General features: G+C 44.4%; 1 protein-coding gene across 2 annotated transcripts in view; it reads right to left on the bottom strand.

Moving 5' to 3' along the window:
- Positions 1-3,387: 3,387 nt before the first annotated feature.
- The window catches only part of COL20A1 (collagen type XX alpha 1 chain), a 52,439-nt gene continuing 38,904 nt past the window's right edge, over positions 3,388-16,922 (bottom strand). For both annotated transcript variants that reach the window (XM_064674022.1, XM_064674021.1), the window contains exons 28-40: positions 16,772-16,858; positions 14,568-14,621; positions 13,526-13,621; positions 12,961-13,014; positions 12,553-12,606; positions 12,176-12,229; positions 10,732-10,803; positions 10,016-10,051; positions 8,610-8,676; positions 7,584-7,772; positions 6,211-6,288; positions 5,392-5,547; positions 3,388-4,895 (exon numbers count right to left, since the gene is read on the bottom strand). In XM_064674022.1, coding sequence (XP_064530092.1) covers positions 4,882-4,895; positions 5,392-5,547; positions 6,211-6,288; positions 7,584-7,772; positions 8,610-8,676; positions 10,016-10,051; positions 10,732-10,803; positions 12,176-12,229; positions 12,553-12,606; positions 12,961-13,014; positions 13,526-13,621; positions 14,568-14,621; positions 16,772-16,858 — 1,011 coding nt within the window. In that variant the 3' untranslated portion in view covers positions 3,388-4,881. The remainder of the gene's footprint in view (positions 4,896-5,391; positions 5,548-6,210; positions 6,289-7,583; positions 7,773-8,609; positions 8,677-10,015; positions 10,052-10,731; positions 10,804-12,175; positions 12,230-12,552; positions 12,607-12,960; positions 13,015-13,525; positions 13,622-14,567; positions 14,622-16,771; positions 16,859-16,922) is intronic.

Here is a 16,922-nt window from a genome sequence, read left to right on the forward strand (position 1 = left end):
CTCACAGGGGCAGCCTGAGCCCTCTCCAGCACCTTTTCACATTTTGAGTGCACCAATAATCACGAAAGTAGAAGATTTGTGACCCTGGGCATTGCTGGGTCAGGGGCATCGTATCTCAGCAATGCCCATGACAGATGTGCAGAGCTCCCGCTGCCGCCTCCTCCTCCTCCCCCTGAGCCCATGAGGATTGCTGGCAATGGAGCAGGTGGGAGGGTTGACTGTGCATGCACATTTTTAGCAATAAAACCACACTCATTTTCCAAGCTAGGATGGAATCAGCAGCATCTCAAGTCTCTGCTCACATCTCCCAGCAAACACAGGCTTGGGCAGCAGATGCCCGAAGCCAACCCACGGCAGGGACCCACAGAGGAGAGGGGGGCTGTACAGCAAGATCTGCTGTCGGGCCCATGAGAGCAGAAAGGAATGATTTGGAGGCAGCAGGAGAACTGATAAAAATTTAAGGACAGATTAAGAGCCGAATGTTTAAGGTGGCATATTGGGAAATTCAGTAGGGACAGGCATAGGCTGTATTTTGTTCACAGCAAAGGGCCCATTTCAAATCTTCACCTTTTCTGCTAAAAGTTATTGCCAGTGCACACAGTGTGAAGTGCAGTGTCTCAAGGGGAGCGTGGCACTGTGACAGCAACAGAGAATTCTCTGGCAGAATGGCCCTGCCAGGCAGGAGGAGGAAAGGGCTCTATTAGCACATCAAAAGTATTGGGTGTGAATAGGAGTGCTAAGGATGTGGTTGTGTCCCTGAAGAGTAAATGCCACTTTGGGATCAGAGAGTTTGGCAGGACAAGATGACAAGTGACAGCTGAAACCAGTTACAAAGGTGTGACTGGTGTTTGGGGAGAAACTGGGGTAGATCTCTGGCATCCCCTGCCTTGCTAAAGACAGAATATTTTTCCCACACTGGTAGCTACGCTCCTTCTCATGTTGCATCAGTAGTTCCCCACTTTAAAGTTCAAATAAATTCTTCCTTCTGCTTCTGACATGCTTCCCTGTGAATTCTAAAGAGAGAAATTAGGAATCAACACTTACCACTCTTTCTTAGACAAGTTATTCCCTCTTGGAGGTTGTTTAGGAGGATGCTATCCCTCCATAGGATTCAATGATCAGAAACTGGAATAAAACTGGGACATGAACCAGACTATAACTGTAGAATAATGAATAATTCTGCTATTCCTAACCCATGAAACACAAAGAGAGGTTTTTAGCATATGAAAGACTCCAGGAAAATGCATGCAGCCAGACTGCTAGCATTTATAATGTTCCCATCTCAGAAATGATTCCAAGGACTTGACTGAACAAGCTGACGTCAGAAGAAGAGTGAGGAAGCAAGACTGGGATACAGCAGGAGCTCTAAAACTGTCTTGGAAGAGACTCAGAGCAAAGTAACGGGTTTTCAGGCTCCAGGAGTACAAAACTAAGCTCAGAGACCCCAAAGGCACCACAAACAGCAGATATAGGTGTTGATCTTTTCTGTTTTACTTGAGCGGGAGATGTTGTATCCTCAGCATGGTGATTCCTGCTTCCCCTCCAGTACAGTTCCTTTGGGCATGAATGGAAGAAAACTGACTGTAATAACCTCAGTTACCACCATTGCTCTCTTTTCCCCCACATCCTCTTTCTTCTGATTCCCTAATGCTCACTTTGTCTAGATCATCTTCCCAGCCATAGAGAATGCAGGGTATTTTATATGCAGCTGGATGGCAGGATGATTTGTAATCCCCTTTCCCCCAGCATTTTCAGCACTGTTCTCTCTCTCATTCTCCAACAAGCTAATCCACATAGTTTATATCACCTCCCTTTTGGATAAGTTTCTCTAGACATTTTGCAAGAAACTGTACTCAAGGAAATCCACTGGTGTAGGGACAGACAGGCAGCAAGATGCAAGTGTGAGATGCAAGATTCACGTACAGTACTAAGAAAATCCCCCCCCCCAACAGCCCCACCTGGCTCTCCCCCACTGCAGTGAGGTCCATTTATGAGATCTTTCGTTCCTATCTAGGATGTCTTTTTGTTCCCAGCCCTTTAAATCTGGCCCAGCCCAACTGCTGAACCCTGGAGAAAGCATTTACTGCTTGTTAGCAGTGTTGCTGGTTACTCCTCTGTGCTTGTATTTTACTTCTGAGACCGATTTAATACCTTAAAACAATACTTTTAGCAAAAATATCTGTCACTGAAAGGCCAATGCCAGAATTCAGCTGCACCAGGTGGGTCAAACTCTGCAGCAGGAATAAAAATCTAAATTTATTGCAATTTAAAGACTGGAGGATAGAAGGTTTAAAGAAAATTGAGAAATGATGTCACACTACAGATGGTATGAAAAAGAAAGTCTCTATGGCACAGATTACTTCAGGGCACTAATAAAAATGAGCAAATCAGTAGAAAGGATTTTAATAAGGACCAAAGAGAAGGCAGGGAAACAGGCATTGATCTGCAAAGGAGAAAAAAATAGTCTGAATGTGTGGGGTTTCACAAGGATATGTTAAAATTTTTATAATTGAGAGCAAAGTCCCCACTAAGGAAAGACCTGCAATAGAACTCTTTAAACTGCATTGCTAATGAATTACACTGCTCTGAACTACAGTTTGCACTAAAAATGATAAACTGGGAGGGAAAAGCACAAAGCATGTAAAAGAACAGCACAAAAGGGAAAACAACAGGTTCTGTTCAGTAAAGAACAGAGGGTCTCCTGAGCCTCCCTGTACCATCACCTTTAGGGCTGCTGTGTTTCTCCAGCCACTGAAATATTTTCTTTTTGGATTAGGACACTCTCAGTGCCCAAAATCTCCCCACAGAAATGCCCCTTGGCTCAAGGAATTGGGTTACAAAGCACTGGCACAGGCTCTGTGATGTTACATGGGCTAAATAGCCGTGATTTCAAGTAAATAAAACCACTCATGGGACAAAGTTTAGGAAGATAAATGGACAAGTTGTTTGTTCAGGTTGTCTGTCTCCTAATCAATAGCCCTCCTGGGACACAATTTTGTTAAAATCTGACCCTTCCTCTTGTATCTGAAATAATAAGACAAAAGCAAATGACACTAGAAATTCCAACAAATAGATTTCATCCCAAGGCAGGCAGTGAGGGGGTGTGAGTAACCTTCAGAAGCAGTCGATAAAGAAACATAAAGGAGCTCTGTCTCAGTCACCTGCAGTTACTACACTTGAACAGGCAGAGCAGCAAGTCCAGAGCTGGGAATTTGGCTGCACTAGTTTGGGACAGAAAGGAAGCAGCATCACCTGCAAATGCAGATGTTCCTCGTTGAACTGCTCACCTTCCCCAGTTTGTGAGCATTCCATGGGAACAATTTTCGGTTCTGCTGTGCAGGTACCTCTTTTACCTCTTTGCCTTTCCTTTCATCTGCCAGTTATCACAGCTGTAGGGGTTTATATCCAGTGCTAAATGCAGAACCATTTCGAATCAACTTCATGCAGGTTTGGGTTGCCTTTTTTTCTTTGGTTTAGTTGTGGTGGTTTTTTTTTCCCCTGAGAACAGTGAAAACACAGTTCAAAAGCTTTTTGACCTGTATAAACAGAAACACCTGCAACTCCCAGCACCCATTCAGGGTGTCCCAGTGAATGTGTCTCTTCAAACACTGTGTTCTCAGTGTGCTGGAACCTTCAGCTCCTCTGACCTCTCCTTTTTCTTCTGCCTGGAGCTTTGTCTGCAACAACACTTCATCTGAGCTACAAAGATTTCTATTTTATATGTCAAGGCAACTCTAGAAAACTCCATAGTGACCAGAAATGTTACTTCTATGAGAGTGCATACTTCTATGCAGGAATTTGCACGATGCTCCATTTTTTTACCTCTTGACAGCTTTGAAAAATACTTATTGATAATTTTTGTGTCATCCTGCCTTAGCAAAAAAAAAAATTGAAATATTTTGTTGCTCTAATTTTAAATCAGAGCTCAGGAAGGATTGTTTCAGAAGCAGGGGCAGAGTACAAGCAGTGATCAAGCACAGCCTGAAGTAGTGATTGCAAAGGAGGTACATTTTTATCAGTATCTGCATGGTTTGTTGTAGACATATGTCAGACAATGGCAAGGAAAGGGGATGTAACACGACAGTTACCTCCATATCATATGGGTAAAAGCCAGACTCGGAGCTGTTCAATATTCCAGCTGATAACATGTAAAGTAGCTACTCAGACTGTAGGAGGGAGAGATGGAAAAGGCAGCAGGTTAATCTCCAGCTCCTCTCAGCACACTGCTGTGCTGTGACTCATATAAGGCTTTGCTTGAGTTACCAAGCCCCAGCGAAGGAGGCTGGACAGTGGAGGGGTTTGTCACACCATGGGAAGGTCTGCAATATTTGTGTACATAACACTCCTGCAAGGAAGCCATCAACATTCTGCCAGAAGCAGAAACAGGCAACATGGTGCTAAACTTTGTTACCTTGTCAACTAACAGAAAATTCAGCTTTTCTCCAGTGGATTTGCATCTTTGGGACGATGTGCTGTTTTTCTCTGTGCAGGGGACCCAGAATAAAAATTGACAAAAAAAAAAAGGCAGACAAATGGGCAGAAATTATCTGTTATTTCTGAGCATTTAAATACAGTGTTTGTTTTTCCTACAAGTCTGTCAGCCTGCATCTCCAGCTGTGCCTTTGTCTTGCTGTGGGACATGAAGTTTGAACACTGCAGGGGTCCAGTGCTGAGAACCAGAGAGAGGGCTCACCCAAACACAGGCTGGTTTGGTGGCTGTAGTGTTTGATTGACACGTCCATATAGAAATGATGAGGCATTAAAAAAAACATAAACAACACATTTGGTATTCAGGTTGCTGCTTCTTTTGGATGTGCATGGAGTTTTCAGCCAGAGATTTCCGGGGAAAAGCAAAGTCTTCATCTGCCTCCGCACCAGCCGTCAGGGGACGAAATCTGTGTGTGGAAAGGATGAGGCCACTGAGCAAATGAATAAATAAGTGTCAAGGTCTGAGAAGGAATGGCATAGAAATAATCCTCTTCCCTTGTAAATCTTTTGTTCCGTGCCGGTGAATTCCTTCATTGCCCAGGTCTTTGCAGCACTGAGCCCCCGTGAAATGTGCGTGTGGGAAGTGAGTTATTGTTCCTCTCTATCCACCACGGAAACATTGCTGGGGACATTAAGAGCTGAGGATACCCCCATGATCACCCCACCTGCTCGACTACTGATGCAGTTATGTGTTAATCCATGAAGGATGGCTGAGGAGCAGTCAATGGAACTGCCTTTTATCCCTATGGGTTGCACTGAATCACCCCGATTGCTTTGCAGGGGAGGCTCTTGCAGGACTGATGGCGCCTGAAGGATGAACAAAGGTCTCTGCCTGGCTTAAGAGAAGTAACCAGAGACCAGCCATAAAATGATAACTTTTGTACTGTGATAGTCAGGACTTACCTCTTCTACCTGCCCCATAACATCCAGAGATATCACAGGCCCCTGGATGTCCAGGCTGTCCGGGCTGTCCTCTGGCACCAGGAAAACCTGGAGGACCAGCATTCCCAGGGTAACCCTTCGGACCTGGTTTCCCCAGCACAACTTCTCCTGGTGGGCCTGAAGAAGGAGAAGCACTGTAAGCTGTAGCACATCTACATTAGCTGCTTCAATGTAATACCTCTTCTGTATTTTCCTCCATCCTTGGCTGAAAATGGGTCCTGGTTATGAGAATCCAAAATCCACAACATGCCAATGTGGAAAATCACCTTAACCCCATGATCCATCCCAGAGTAACTTTTTTTTGTGGTTTTACATCTCAATTATAAAAATTTAAAAGAATAACAATATGTTTGACCACACTCTCTTGATAGTGCCTGGTTTGTTATGTCAGTGGCAAAGCTCCTGCTGTATGCTAAATCCTAACAGATCACTCACAAACCCTTACGTGTCACGAGCTGAATTTTCAGAGTTTCTATCCCCAGAGCATTTGGCCTTGCATGCAAAAAGGCAGCAAAACTAAAATTCTCTGGATATATCTCAGGTCATTAAAGTACATCATCACCTGGAAATTGGTACCAGAGAGAAGAAGCTGCCTGAAATAATCTCTTGTGTCTTAGCAGAGAGGAACTGTCCAGGATGCTGCCAACAGTGCTGGGGGGGGGGGAATGCCAGTCCACCCCGCCACAATGGTCCTACAGCTGGTTAATGCTTTGAATCTGAGAGCTGGTGGGCATCAGATGGCCCTGCTGGGTTAATGCAAAGAGGTTGTATTCACTCTACCTGTTCTGCCTCTGGGTCCTTGGCTCCCCTCCTCACTGGCTCCAGACATTCCTTTTTCTCCTTTGGGCCCTGGGGCACCTAATTACAGATAAGAGATAAATGTTGCTTCACTGCATTTCAAATTTCTCCCTGAATTGGTGCTCCTGCAGTCTCCCCACATGTTGAAGTGGAGTCACAGCCCTTGGCAACACTGAGAAACATCCATTTGCTTTAATTCAGTCTGGGCACCTACTCTCTTGCTGTGACCAAAGGGGCATTGATTTCTTTGATCCAATTAGCATTGATTTGCAGCCTGATATGGGTGGAAATGAACTTTTTTCACAGAGAAATTCACAGTGATAATGTTAGTGCACCAGCCTGAGGGTGAGATCCACCTCTGTGCTCTTCACACCGAGCAGACAAATCACAAAGCTGACCTGTCTCTTCAACAGGTGCTGGTTAGTCAGGATTACTGGTTTTGTGTTAAATTAGTCACAAAACCAGCACATCTCAAAGAAACAGGTACATTTTTAGAAAACACAATTTTTGATCGTTTTAAGATGAAAATATTTTGACCAGCCACGTCCTCAAGATGGTTTTACAGTGAGATTCATCTTCTCCCATCTCCAGCTCGACAGGCTGGAAACATCTGCAGGTTGATACTCCCTTTTCTCTGAAGTGACATTTTGATAAGCTTTGCAGATACCAGATAAGGCTGACTAGTGCAGGAGTAAGGAGCTAAACAGCACATTTCTAGTTCCTCAGAGGTGTTAGGACACTGCTGAAACCAATGTTTTTCATTTTATTTTGACAGATAATTACTTGAGCCACTGCCAAACACTGTCTGTGAAACAGACATCTTCCCACTATTCACTCATTCCTGTGCAATAACTGATGCCACATCTGAGATTACATTAATCTATTTCCTTAGTCATGTGTGAGTCTTTCATTGTTGAAACTACTGCTCCAGAAACCCACTTCCACTTTCAATGTTGCTTCAGTTGCTTCATGCCTTCAGTCAGTGTTTTCCAACATTCCTCATTTCTGTCCAAAGGTGATCTGTTCCACCACCATATGCTCACCCAAAGGGCTGTTTCTTTTGCCTTTCTGTAGGTAGAGCCTCCTGCCCTCTAAAATAAAACTCTCCATCCCCCAAAACCTACACTGGCCTTCCTCTCAATGCAAAGCTTGGAAAAACAATGGGCTGCATCTGGTTTCTGCCTACTCTTTGAGAGGGGGTGTCTCTTCCTAGAATTGAGAAGTCCAAAAGGAAAACAGCAATGAGATGAGATGATATCATGGATTATCTTTACAGTACTGCTTGAGGCACTGAAATGTTTAGTTAAAGTAGCAAAGATACAGTAAAAAATGTTTACAAAGGCTTCTGTCCATACCTCTCTCTCCTGGATACCCATCTTTGCCTGGCCGTCCAGGGATGCCGTTTTCTCCTCTTTCTCCATTGCTCCCAGGGGGACCTGGAGGACCTGGTGGTCCTGGTTCTCCTGGTTTTACCCTTTCTTCCCACATGGGAACTGGCTTCCTTGCGTGTTCATGAATGAATGAATCAAATTTCAAGACATGAGCTGAGAAAGCAAGACAGAAAATTAACATTTCCTTGGCTGGGAAATTCAGAAGAGAGATAAAAATCAGAAGATGCTGTCTGAAAAGGTACTTAAAATGATCAGATAGTGCTAAATAGCTGTCAGTCCAAACTGAGAAAGCCAGAAGATGAAGATGGGCAGCTGAGTCATGACTTTGCTGCCTGACCTTGGTCAAACCTTTATTTCTCTTTGTGCATCACAGCACAGGAGCTTTATTAAAAAAGCATCGTCTCAAGAGGAATCAGAATATATCACCAAAAGAATTATTTCTTTCAAATTAGTTTCAAGCTTTCCCATTTAAGAAATAAAGAAGCCTCTGCAAAATACTAAAGGATGCTGCAAAGAAATATTTCACAGGTCTCTGTGCCAGTGCCACCCAATAAAGCAGCACTTAGAGCCTGCAATGGGACATTTGTTATGTGCAGTGCTCAGCACAGCACAGGATGGAGGAGCTCCTGGGGTCACTTACAGCTTCATGCTGTCTCTCCTCTGTTTTTTTCACTACTGGAGAGTCATAAAACCATAGAATGACAGAATGGTTTGGGTTGGAAGGGACCTTAAAGATCATCTCGTTCCACCCCCCTGCCACGGGCAGGGACACCTTCCACTAGACCAGGTTGCTCCAATCCCTATCCAACTCAGCCTTGAACACTTGCAGGGATGGGGAGTCCATAACTTCTCTGGGAAACCTGTGTCAGGGCCTCACCACCTTCACAGAGAAAAATTTTTTCCTAATGTCTAAAATAAATCTACTCTCTTGCAGCTTAAAGTCATTCCCCTGTGCCCTGTCACTACAGGAGCTGGGCTGGTTATACTCACTCTGAATCATCCGCTCACAAGCCTGGCTAACAAGCTGGTAAATTGTGGCCAAGGACTGTGGTTCCCCCTGAAATGAAGCATTTTTTTTTTTTAAATGAAGAAAAAAGGGAAGCGTTAATATCTTTTATAAAGGATCGATATCATAGTTCATGATAGCTTTCTGCACATTCATTTCCTCAGCTTGAGCTTCAGAGATATTAATTACTGTGAAATGCGGCTCTGTTTATTTATCACAAAGCTCTGAAACCAGAAAATTGAAATTGGAAACATCAATAATTGCTTTTCTCCTGCACATCAAAAAGCCCTGACCGAATCTAAATAATTACCGAAGCTACCAAAAAAGGGAGAGCAAATTTCACCCCCAAATTTTATCAAAAAAGATGCTAAGTCTATAACTCAGTGTTCTGTGATATGTAAAACATTTAGTATGATCAGATATTACAACATGCTATCTTTGACTCAATCTTTTATGAATATTGATTCTTACTGTTACTGTATTCTGAATAAATCATATGTGAGGGGTCCTCTAGAAAATTCGAGTAAAGTAAAGAAAAGTGATAAAAATTCAAAAAAAATGCTTAAAAATAAACACTGGCTCTGTGAAAATTCATGCCTAATGCACTGTGTACTTCCAGAAACATTTATAAAACATGCATGTCTGGCTGGATCACAGTGAAGAATACTCAGACTTTAAAATCTGCTCTGCACAACAACCAAGGGAGGGGGAAATGGAAAGTTCCACTGGAAAAGAAAAAAAAACAAAGCAAAAAAACACAAAGAAAGTATAGAAAAGGAAAAGCTGGTGGGATTGGAAGGAGAATGCTTTTAAAAATTATAATACTGTGGCATTAACTTGAGACAAAAGCAACTCAGCCCCTTCTGAAGCCTAATTTGCATAAGCCAGTCTTGGCAATGAACCTCAGACTCCTAGAAAGTCATGGGGTTTCTACTTAACTAAAAGTCAGGATGAGAAAAATTTCATTTCCCAACAAAACAACCTTCCAAGGTAGTGTGGATGCCCTGACCTCCAAGGTTCTGTGCTGGGGCACAGCTGACAATTATTCCAAATGAGTCCTCTCATGCAATGCATTAAAACAGAACAATTCAGTGAAGCCAAGTGGGTTTGTTTTTTTCTCTTCAGCAAAGAATGGATTTTTCTGTTGACATTTCTGCTTCATTACTACAAATGATACTAAGGAGCTCCTGACTGCTGTGGGATTATTTATATCTCACCAGCACAGCCCGTGCAGGTGAATGAGAAGGCAAGAAACAAAAGGTACATGAAGTTATTCAGCACTAGAAGTTTGGCTCATATTTGTAAGCAAAGGTTGCAAATCAGGTTACCACATCCACTCTTTTGAGTGTAGGATACAGTGACAGTGTTACCTGGCACCAGAAAAACTCACTTTCTCTCCTCTTTCTCCTTTTGGACCTGGCAGCCCCTATAGGGGGAAAAAAATAAGATAAAGAAGTCTAGGGAAAGGAAGAGCAGGTAAAAACCCAATATAAATAAATGGGGATATGGGTTACATTAGTGGGACACGGAGCACAAAGTTTGTTTCTCACAGTTTTGTTGTTTGCTTGACCTCATGACAGTGACTAGAAGAGCTTTAAGTCCGTAAGAACATTTTGTTTTCCTTTTAAAGAAAAATAAGCAGTAACTGGAGTAGTGGCATAAGCACCAACAACAGGGATGCAGAAATTTCTCAGATGCAATCTTAGAATAGATTTCCCAACAGGGAAGGTGGTTTTATCATCTGAGAAAAAGAAATACCTGTGACATCTTGACCTGTGGCTGCACCTGCAAGCCCAACACTGGCTATGCCAGCTCAGGACAGACTCCCTCGCTTTATTCTAGAATCTTACATGAGAAATTCACTTGGCTGTTGGATTTTGTGTAGCCTGTGAATCTACAGAGGGCAAAGGGAGGTGGGATTTGTTGAACACTTTATCAACAGTTTAGTAGCCTGGGCTTTGTATGTCCAGACATCTGCTTAAAAAGGATGAGAGTGAATTCAAACTATTCTTTAGACCCTGGGAGAGAGCTGCTGTGGGAACAGCTCGTTTCCACTCAGGTATTCCGTGTCTTGCCCTTCTTTGATACCCAAAACCAGAAACTTACTGTTGGCCCAACATCACCCGGAGGTCCCTTCTCGCCACTGCTGCCTCGGGTGCCCGTCGCTCCTTGGAAACCCTGCAGAGAATACAAATTAAAAATCCAGTTATTTCCTTTCTTCTTTTTCTGTTCAAGGAGCTCCAGGGGCACCAGCAGTAAGATCTTAGAGGACTCTAGCAAGGGCACTGCAGCCTTAAGTTTCCTGTCAGTACCTCACCCGTCCGTGAGCCCGATGTTAAGAGGATATTGTGTGTGAGTCATGTTCACATCATTCCCTATTACTGTCTCAATTATGGCCAAGCCAGCAAAGCTGAGTTTTACCAACAAACTGCAATGTAGTTTATACCCTACAGGCTTGGCTTTAGATCCTTCATTATATATTCAGATTTAGACATAGCCTAAAGCACAACCCTTTTCTTGAGCCTCCCAATACAATGTGGTTGTTTTCTTTTTCCTTTAAGACCTGTGTTGGCCTCTAATACTTTTCAACAGTAACAGCAGCTTAGAGAGTGGGAAGTGCCCTCTGTGGTCATCTCCCCTTTATCAAGTCATTTGGAGACTTAAAGGGAAGAAAAAAAAAAGCCAAAACCAACTAGCAAAAATATATTGTTTTATAATTCTCCAGCTATTACATTTAAGCTCAGTAGATTAACAACTGTTCTGAACAGTGAACATAAAAGAAGTCTTCAAGACACCAGAACAGCTTTCAGAGCCTCCTCTGAAGGCTACAGTGCTTTCCTTGTATTCAGAAAGCTGAGGTTCAACCGTGCCAGCTTTACATCTTCCCAGGATGAGCAAGTCAAAGTTATGAGCTGAATTCAACCTTAGCTCCCATAAATAACTTAGCACAACTGCTGCCAAATTCCTTGTAATCGAGCAGTGAGACTCAGCTGTGAGAATCAGTAACTTATGAGGTCCACCATCCATCAACTAAACCCAAATTTGCTTCAGTTTCCCATGTAAAATGAAATGTACCTGTGGTGCCTTCAAATTAGCAGATGTAAATCAATAGATCTTAAGGTTCTGCTACTCTGGGCACAGCAGAGTGCAATACACTTACCTACATCCAGCCCTGGCAGCAGGTATTGGCAATGGTGTGGGGAGTAAACCTTTCACACCTGCCTCCATCCTCCAGCCCCTGCTGATTTCAGTCTAGCAAGCCAAATTACTTCAAACTCAACCAACAGTTGGAAAACAGTGGCACCAGGAAAGCCAAAATAGCAAAACAAGCATCTCGTTGCTGGGATAAATCTTCCTCAGGACTTGCCAGAAGAAGCCAAGGTTTTTCTTCTTACACAGAGAGTGGCAGGGGAAATTGTCACCTGCCCAATGTGCCAGATATTCCCCATGGTGCCCCAAGAAGGGTTTTTGTCCTGACATTCCCAGATGAAACCCCGAGATTCTGCTGAGGAAGAGATTCTGGCATGGATCACTCTTAATGAGTACTCACCCTTGGTCCAGGAGGTCCTGGAGGCCCAGCTGTGCCTTCTAGTCCCCTCACCCCCTGCAAAGCCAAATCCAGTCATTTACTAATGAAAGAACTCTAACAGACCTCATAAGCAGTGAGATGTTTTTTCCATGTGCTGCTTTTAACAGGAACTTGCTAAGAATGGTTAAAAAATGCATCTACCAAACAGCAAGAAAGGTGGCACCTGCTCAAATTTGGCCAAACCTGAGATGACCCCATTTTTGGACCCAATCCCTCTGGCTTTGTGAAAAGACTGTTCACTTCTGCACTGAGTGCATTGGGAGAACTGGATGTTTTGGTACACTCACAGCAGATTTTTAGGCACCCGTGCATGAAAACTCAGAGGTGAGGTGTTTTACCTTTGCACCTTGAAGTCCATCCCTGCCTGGAGCTCCCTGCACACCAGGAATGCCCTGTGAATCAGAATTGCTGGATAAAGTTGGCATCTGATTATCATTGCCCTAATTCATCTTGTGACAGTGGACAGAAGAAAAATATAGAAAAAGAAATAGTTTTAATTTCTTTAAACAGAGCAAGGACTGTTATCCCAGCTTTAGTTCCATTATATCTGGCTTCCAGATAGGTCTGTCTTTCTTTCCCCAACTGACTCAGTTTCCTTTGGGAAAGTGATGACACTGAAAAATGAAAGGCAGTTCCCAAGCAGACAACAGCAACAGCTCTGTGGCTTTTCAGTCTTGTTTAAAATAGTTCCTGGGACAAAAGGACAAATCTTTGGGACAAGTAGAAGAAATGGTGTCTTTCATTACCTGCATGCCAGGACTTCCAGTGTCTCCTTTCTCTCCTTTAATTCCTGGTGGTCCCTTGGATTAAAACAGAAGCATTCAGTTAGGCACATGGCAGCAGCACCCTTTAAGGTAAACAGCATCCTGCTGCTCCACATCCATGTCCCAGGTTGTTCCTGCTCCCTGCAGTGCTCCAGGATAATTTGCAGCCAGAGCATGTGCGTGGGGATTCTGCCATCCCAGACATGCATGCAGAAGCTACTCCCTGCCAAGCAATGATGATCACTGGAAAGGAAAGTGCCTGAATATTCATAGAATATCCTGAGTTGGAAGGGACCCCACTGGGCTGTTTTCAATAAAAGCCCATTAGTGAGAATCTGGACAAAAGCAGGCTTTGGCCGGAATGAAAAAGTGCAGGGCCTCATCAGCACAAAAAATATTGATTGTCATCTCTCCCTGGTACAGCTGTTCAGCTGCTGGTAAGGATGATGTAAATACACAGATCACAGCATTGAGACACCCATTTCTGAGACATGTTCTCATTGCAGAGAGCAAGTAACAAAAAAAGGCAGTGGAAGAGATCACATACCACAGGACCCTGGACTGTGATTCCTTGGGAACCTGGAGAGCCTTGCTGGCCACTGGGACCTGCTGGTCCTACTTGTCCAGGTGGGCCTGGTTCACCCTAAAACCAAAGACAAGAAAAGAATCATAAGGAAAGGAAGTGTTTAGTGCCTGCTCTCCTCATGGGCTGCACTGCTGACCTGGTTCAGCATTCACCATCTACAGGATTCAAGGTAAAGGTGGGATCTCTAGTAACCTCAGCTGCCTTTGCCTTTTAGGTCTATGGTTTTGGTTCATCTGTCATGAGAGCAGAGAGCAAAGCTGCAGAGGGTGCTTTGCAGAACATGATTCACCTTCCCAAGCAGCAGGTCATTCCTGTTATTCAAGATGGTCTGAGAACAAAGGGAAGTGTTCCTTAACCCATGGCTGAGATCTTCATCCATTTTCATTCCTTCCCCACAATCTTTCCCCTCTGACCATGCTGCTTTCCCAGAGGTCATCCCAAAGAAGGTGACCAGTGGGCTGCTCTGGCTCTGCCCTGTGTTCATCCATGGAGCCGTGAACACTTGCACCAGGGTTTGCTGCCATCCCCAAGGTGTGGGGATTGAGACCCAGTCATTCCTCAGGGCTCCTCCTGAGGGCTCTGTGTGGTTCTTGCTCTGCCTCCCTCCTCACATTGCTCTGCCCCAGAGCAGTACCAGCCTGTCTGGTCCAGAGGCTTGGCACCCAGAACAAGCACAGCACAAAGAGTGACCATTTTCCAGCACAGCTGCTCTCAGAGGACATCGCTGACCACGTACATTGCCTTAAAGCACAGTTGGGCTCATCATCTATTTCCAAAGCCCAACTGATCATTTAATTCATAATAAGTGATCCCATCCTTCACAATGCACCATTAAGGCTCTGTTTGGGCTCAGCTTGGTGCAGTGAGACAGTCCCCAGCCCAAGGAGTCCAGCTCAGACCAGGAATGAACTCACCCAGCTGCACTAACAGAGGGTCTGCACTCCTGCTCCCACACAGCCCAAAGCAAACAAAGCCAGAAGTAGTGCTGAGTATCAGGACTCACCTTGGGTCCTGGCTCCCCCTGCTCCCCCTGAGGTCCTCTCCTCCCAGGGCTGCCCTGCCAGTGGGACACAAAGAACATCATCATATTTATTGCACTGTAGCCAGGAGCCTGGGGGACAGAACTTGGTGCACTTTGCTGCACACAGTGAAAGGTGTTTCCTGCCCCACAGAGGTCACAGCAAACAGGGACAAGCAGAAAATTAATCAAGTCATCCAGGAAACGTGGAAAAGGGAAGAAGAAAGGAACAGCATATCCCCTTGGTGACCAGCAGCGGGAACTCTGCACTCACCTCTAGCAGGGAGAGATGGAATTTCAAACTTTCCAACCTCCCTCCAATTCCCCCAGCAAAGCCATCCTGGGACATCACATATGGACATGGGAACACACTTGAGAAGAAAAAGGAGTGCTCACACCTACAGCCCTTTGGGACTCTGTTGGGTTTTATACTGTCACCCCAAGAGCAGAGACATGCTGAGATCAGGGACAGCAACCAGCTCTGGGAGACCTGGCTCAACTCTGCCTAACTGCTGTGTGGGGAGAAGAAACAATCCTTCTGGCATGAACTAATATTGTGTGAATTTTCAATATCTGAATCTGAAAGTTGCTACTCCTGAGTCTAAAAAAACACTGGATTTGTTTGAATTGAGGAGCACCTTTGGGAAAGGTGCTTTCAGAAGTGCCCAGAAAGTCATTTCACAAGTCAGCTGGACCTGGTCAAAAACCCTCATTATGGCAGCAGTGAATACAAGGTGGGACATAGTCCTGCTAACTGGAATTTTAAAAATAGCAATGAGTGCTGTTGTGACTGCAGCAAATTACCAAGGGTTTAGTGGTGTGAAGATAAGGTTATGTGTTGAAACCCGATTTCCTCTAATACTTTAAAGAGTCCTGCTCTTTAAGGAGTTGTCAGTGGAGATGTTCAAACCACAGGGCAATGCAAGTGGTAATTACACACTTAGGATATTGGAGCAAACTGTGACAGTGGAGTGTGCTGTTAATTAAACTTCCACCGGAATGAGCAAGTAATTACTCTGCAATGAGAAGCTGTTCCTTGCACGGAACTGAACTCACAGCTAAACCACAGGGCAATGCAGGAGGTGATCTGAGACCTTTTCACTTGAGAAAGGAGGCAAATGCTTTTTTAAATGGTTATTTTCCAGGAGAAAAGCAACTGGAATGGTTGAACTGAGGTGCTCTGGACAGACTGTCAGGTTTCAGCTGTTTTGTGCAAATAAAATGTTTTCCCCCAAACTTTCAAAATGCAAATTTTTTGATAACTGCTTCCCAGTGTTTAACTGGAATATTATCTCCTGCGATTTAAGCCCATGGTGACTTCCCTGCATCCATAATGGATAGGGTAGAATATTGCATTTGCCCTTTATCCCTGAGCATATTACATATGTAATGACTGCTTTATCTTCCCACTCATTTCTTCAGGGTTTTCTCACAAGAGACATTCACTGAAAAGAAAGAGAGCTTTGGGGACAGACAGGATTGCAAAGTCTCCCCTTCCTCTTTACACTGCCCACCCACACAGACACTTAAAACAGTCCAGTTTAACATACTATCCACATAGGAAGGTTTTGTGGTGGGTTGAGGGTTTTTTTTAAATTTAGAGAGTTTCAGAGCCTACAATCTATGACATCTCTGCAGACACTTAGGGTGACCTGTCCTCCTCTCCTTAGAGGATTAACATGGTACCAGGAACTGCTCAGCCTGTTCCCAGCTGCAGCTGTTGCATTGCCAGCTCACCATCTCCCTGTTTCATCAGCATCTGAAATCTGAAGGGCAGCTCTCAGACTTGCCCTGGCACGAGTAGGACCGCAAAGCTCCCCAAGATAGGATGAGAGGAAGTGGCCTCAATTTGCACCAGGAGAGGTTCAGATTAGGTATGAGGGTAAATTTCTTCACCAAAATGGTTTTCAAGCATTGGAACAGGCTGCTCAGGGCAGGGGTGGAGTCACCATCCCTGCTGGGATTTAAAATATGTGTACACGTGGCACTTGGGGACATGGTTTAGTGGGCTTGGCAGTGCTGGGTTAATGAGTGGATTCAATGATCTTAAGGACCTTTTCCAATCTGATTGATCCTGTGACTCTAAAGCCTCATGGAGCCCCAGGAGCACTTCCCTCATGCCCGTAATGCCCCAAAACCATGAAGCAACAGCAGCCTGTGTAATATTCTGCATGGAAAGGTGAACTCACAGGGGGCCCTGGGGGTCCTGGCAAGCCTGGACGGCCAGAAGTGCAAGAGCAGGCAGGAGCCAAGGTAGGGCAGGTCTCCTCATCCCTCTGAAATGGAATCAAACCAAAGGGTCATGAGCAGCTGCATAGCAAGAACAGGGGGGATCACAAG

The sequence above is a fragment of the Pseudopipra pipra genome, chromosome 17 (assembly GCF_036250125.1).
Source record: "Pseudopipra pipra isolate bDixPip1 chromosome 17, bDixPip1.hap1, whole genome shotgun sequence".
Taxonomy (NCBI): Eukaryota; Metazoa; Chordata; class Aves; order Passeriformes; family Pipridae; genus Pseudopipra; species Pseudopipra pipra.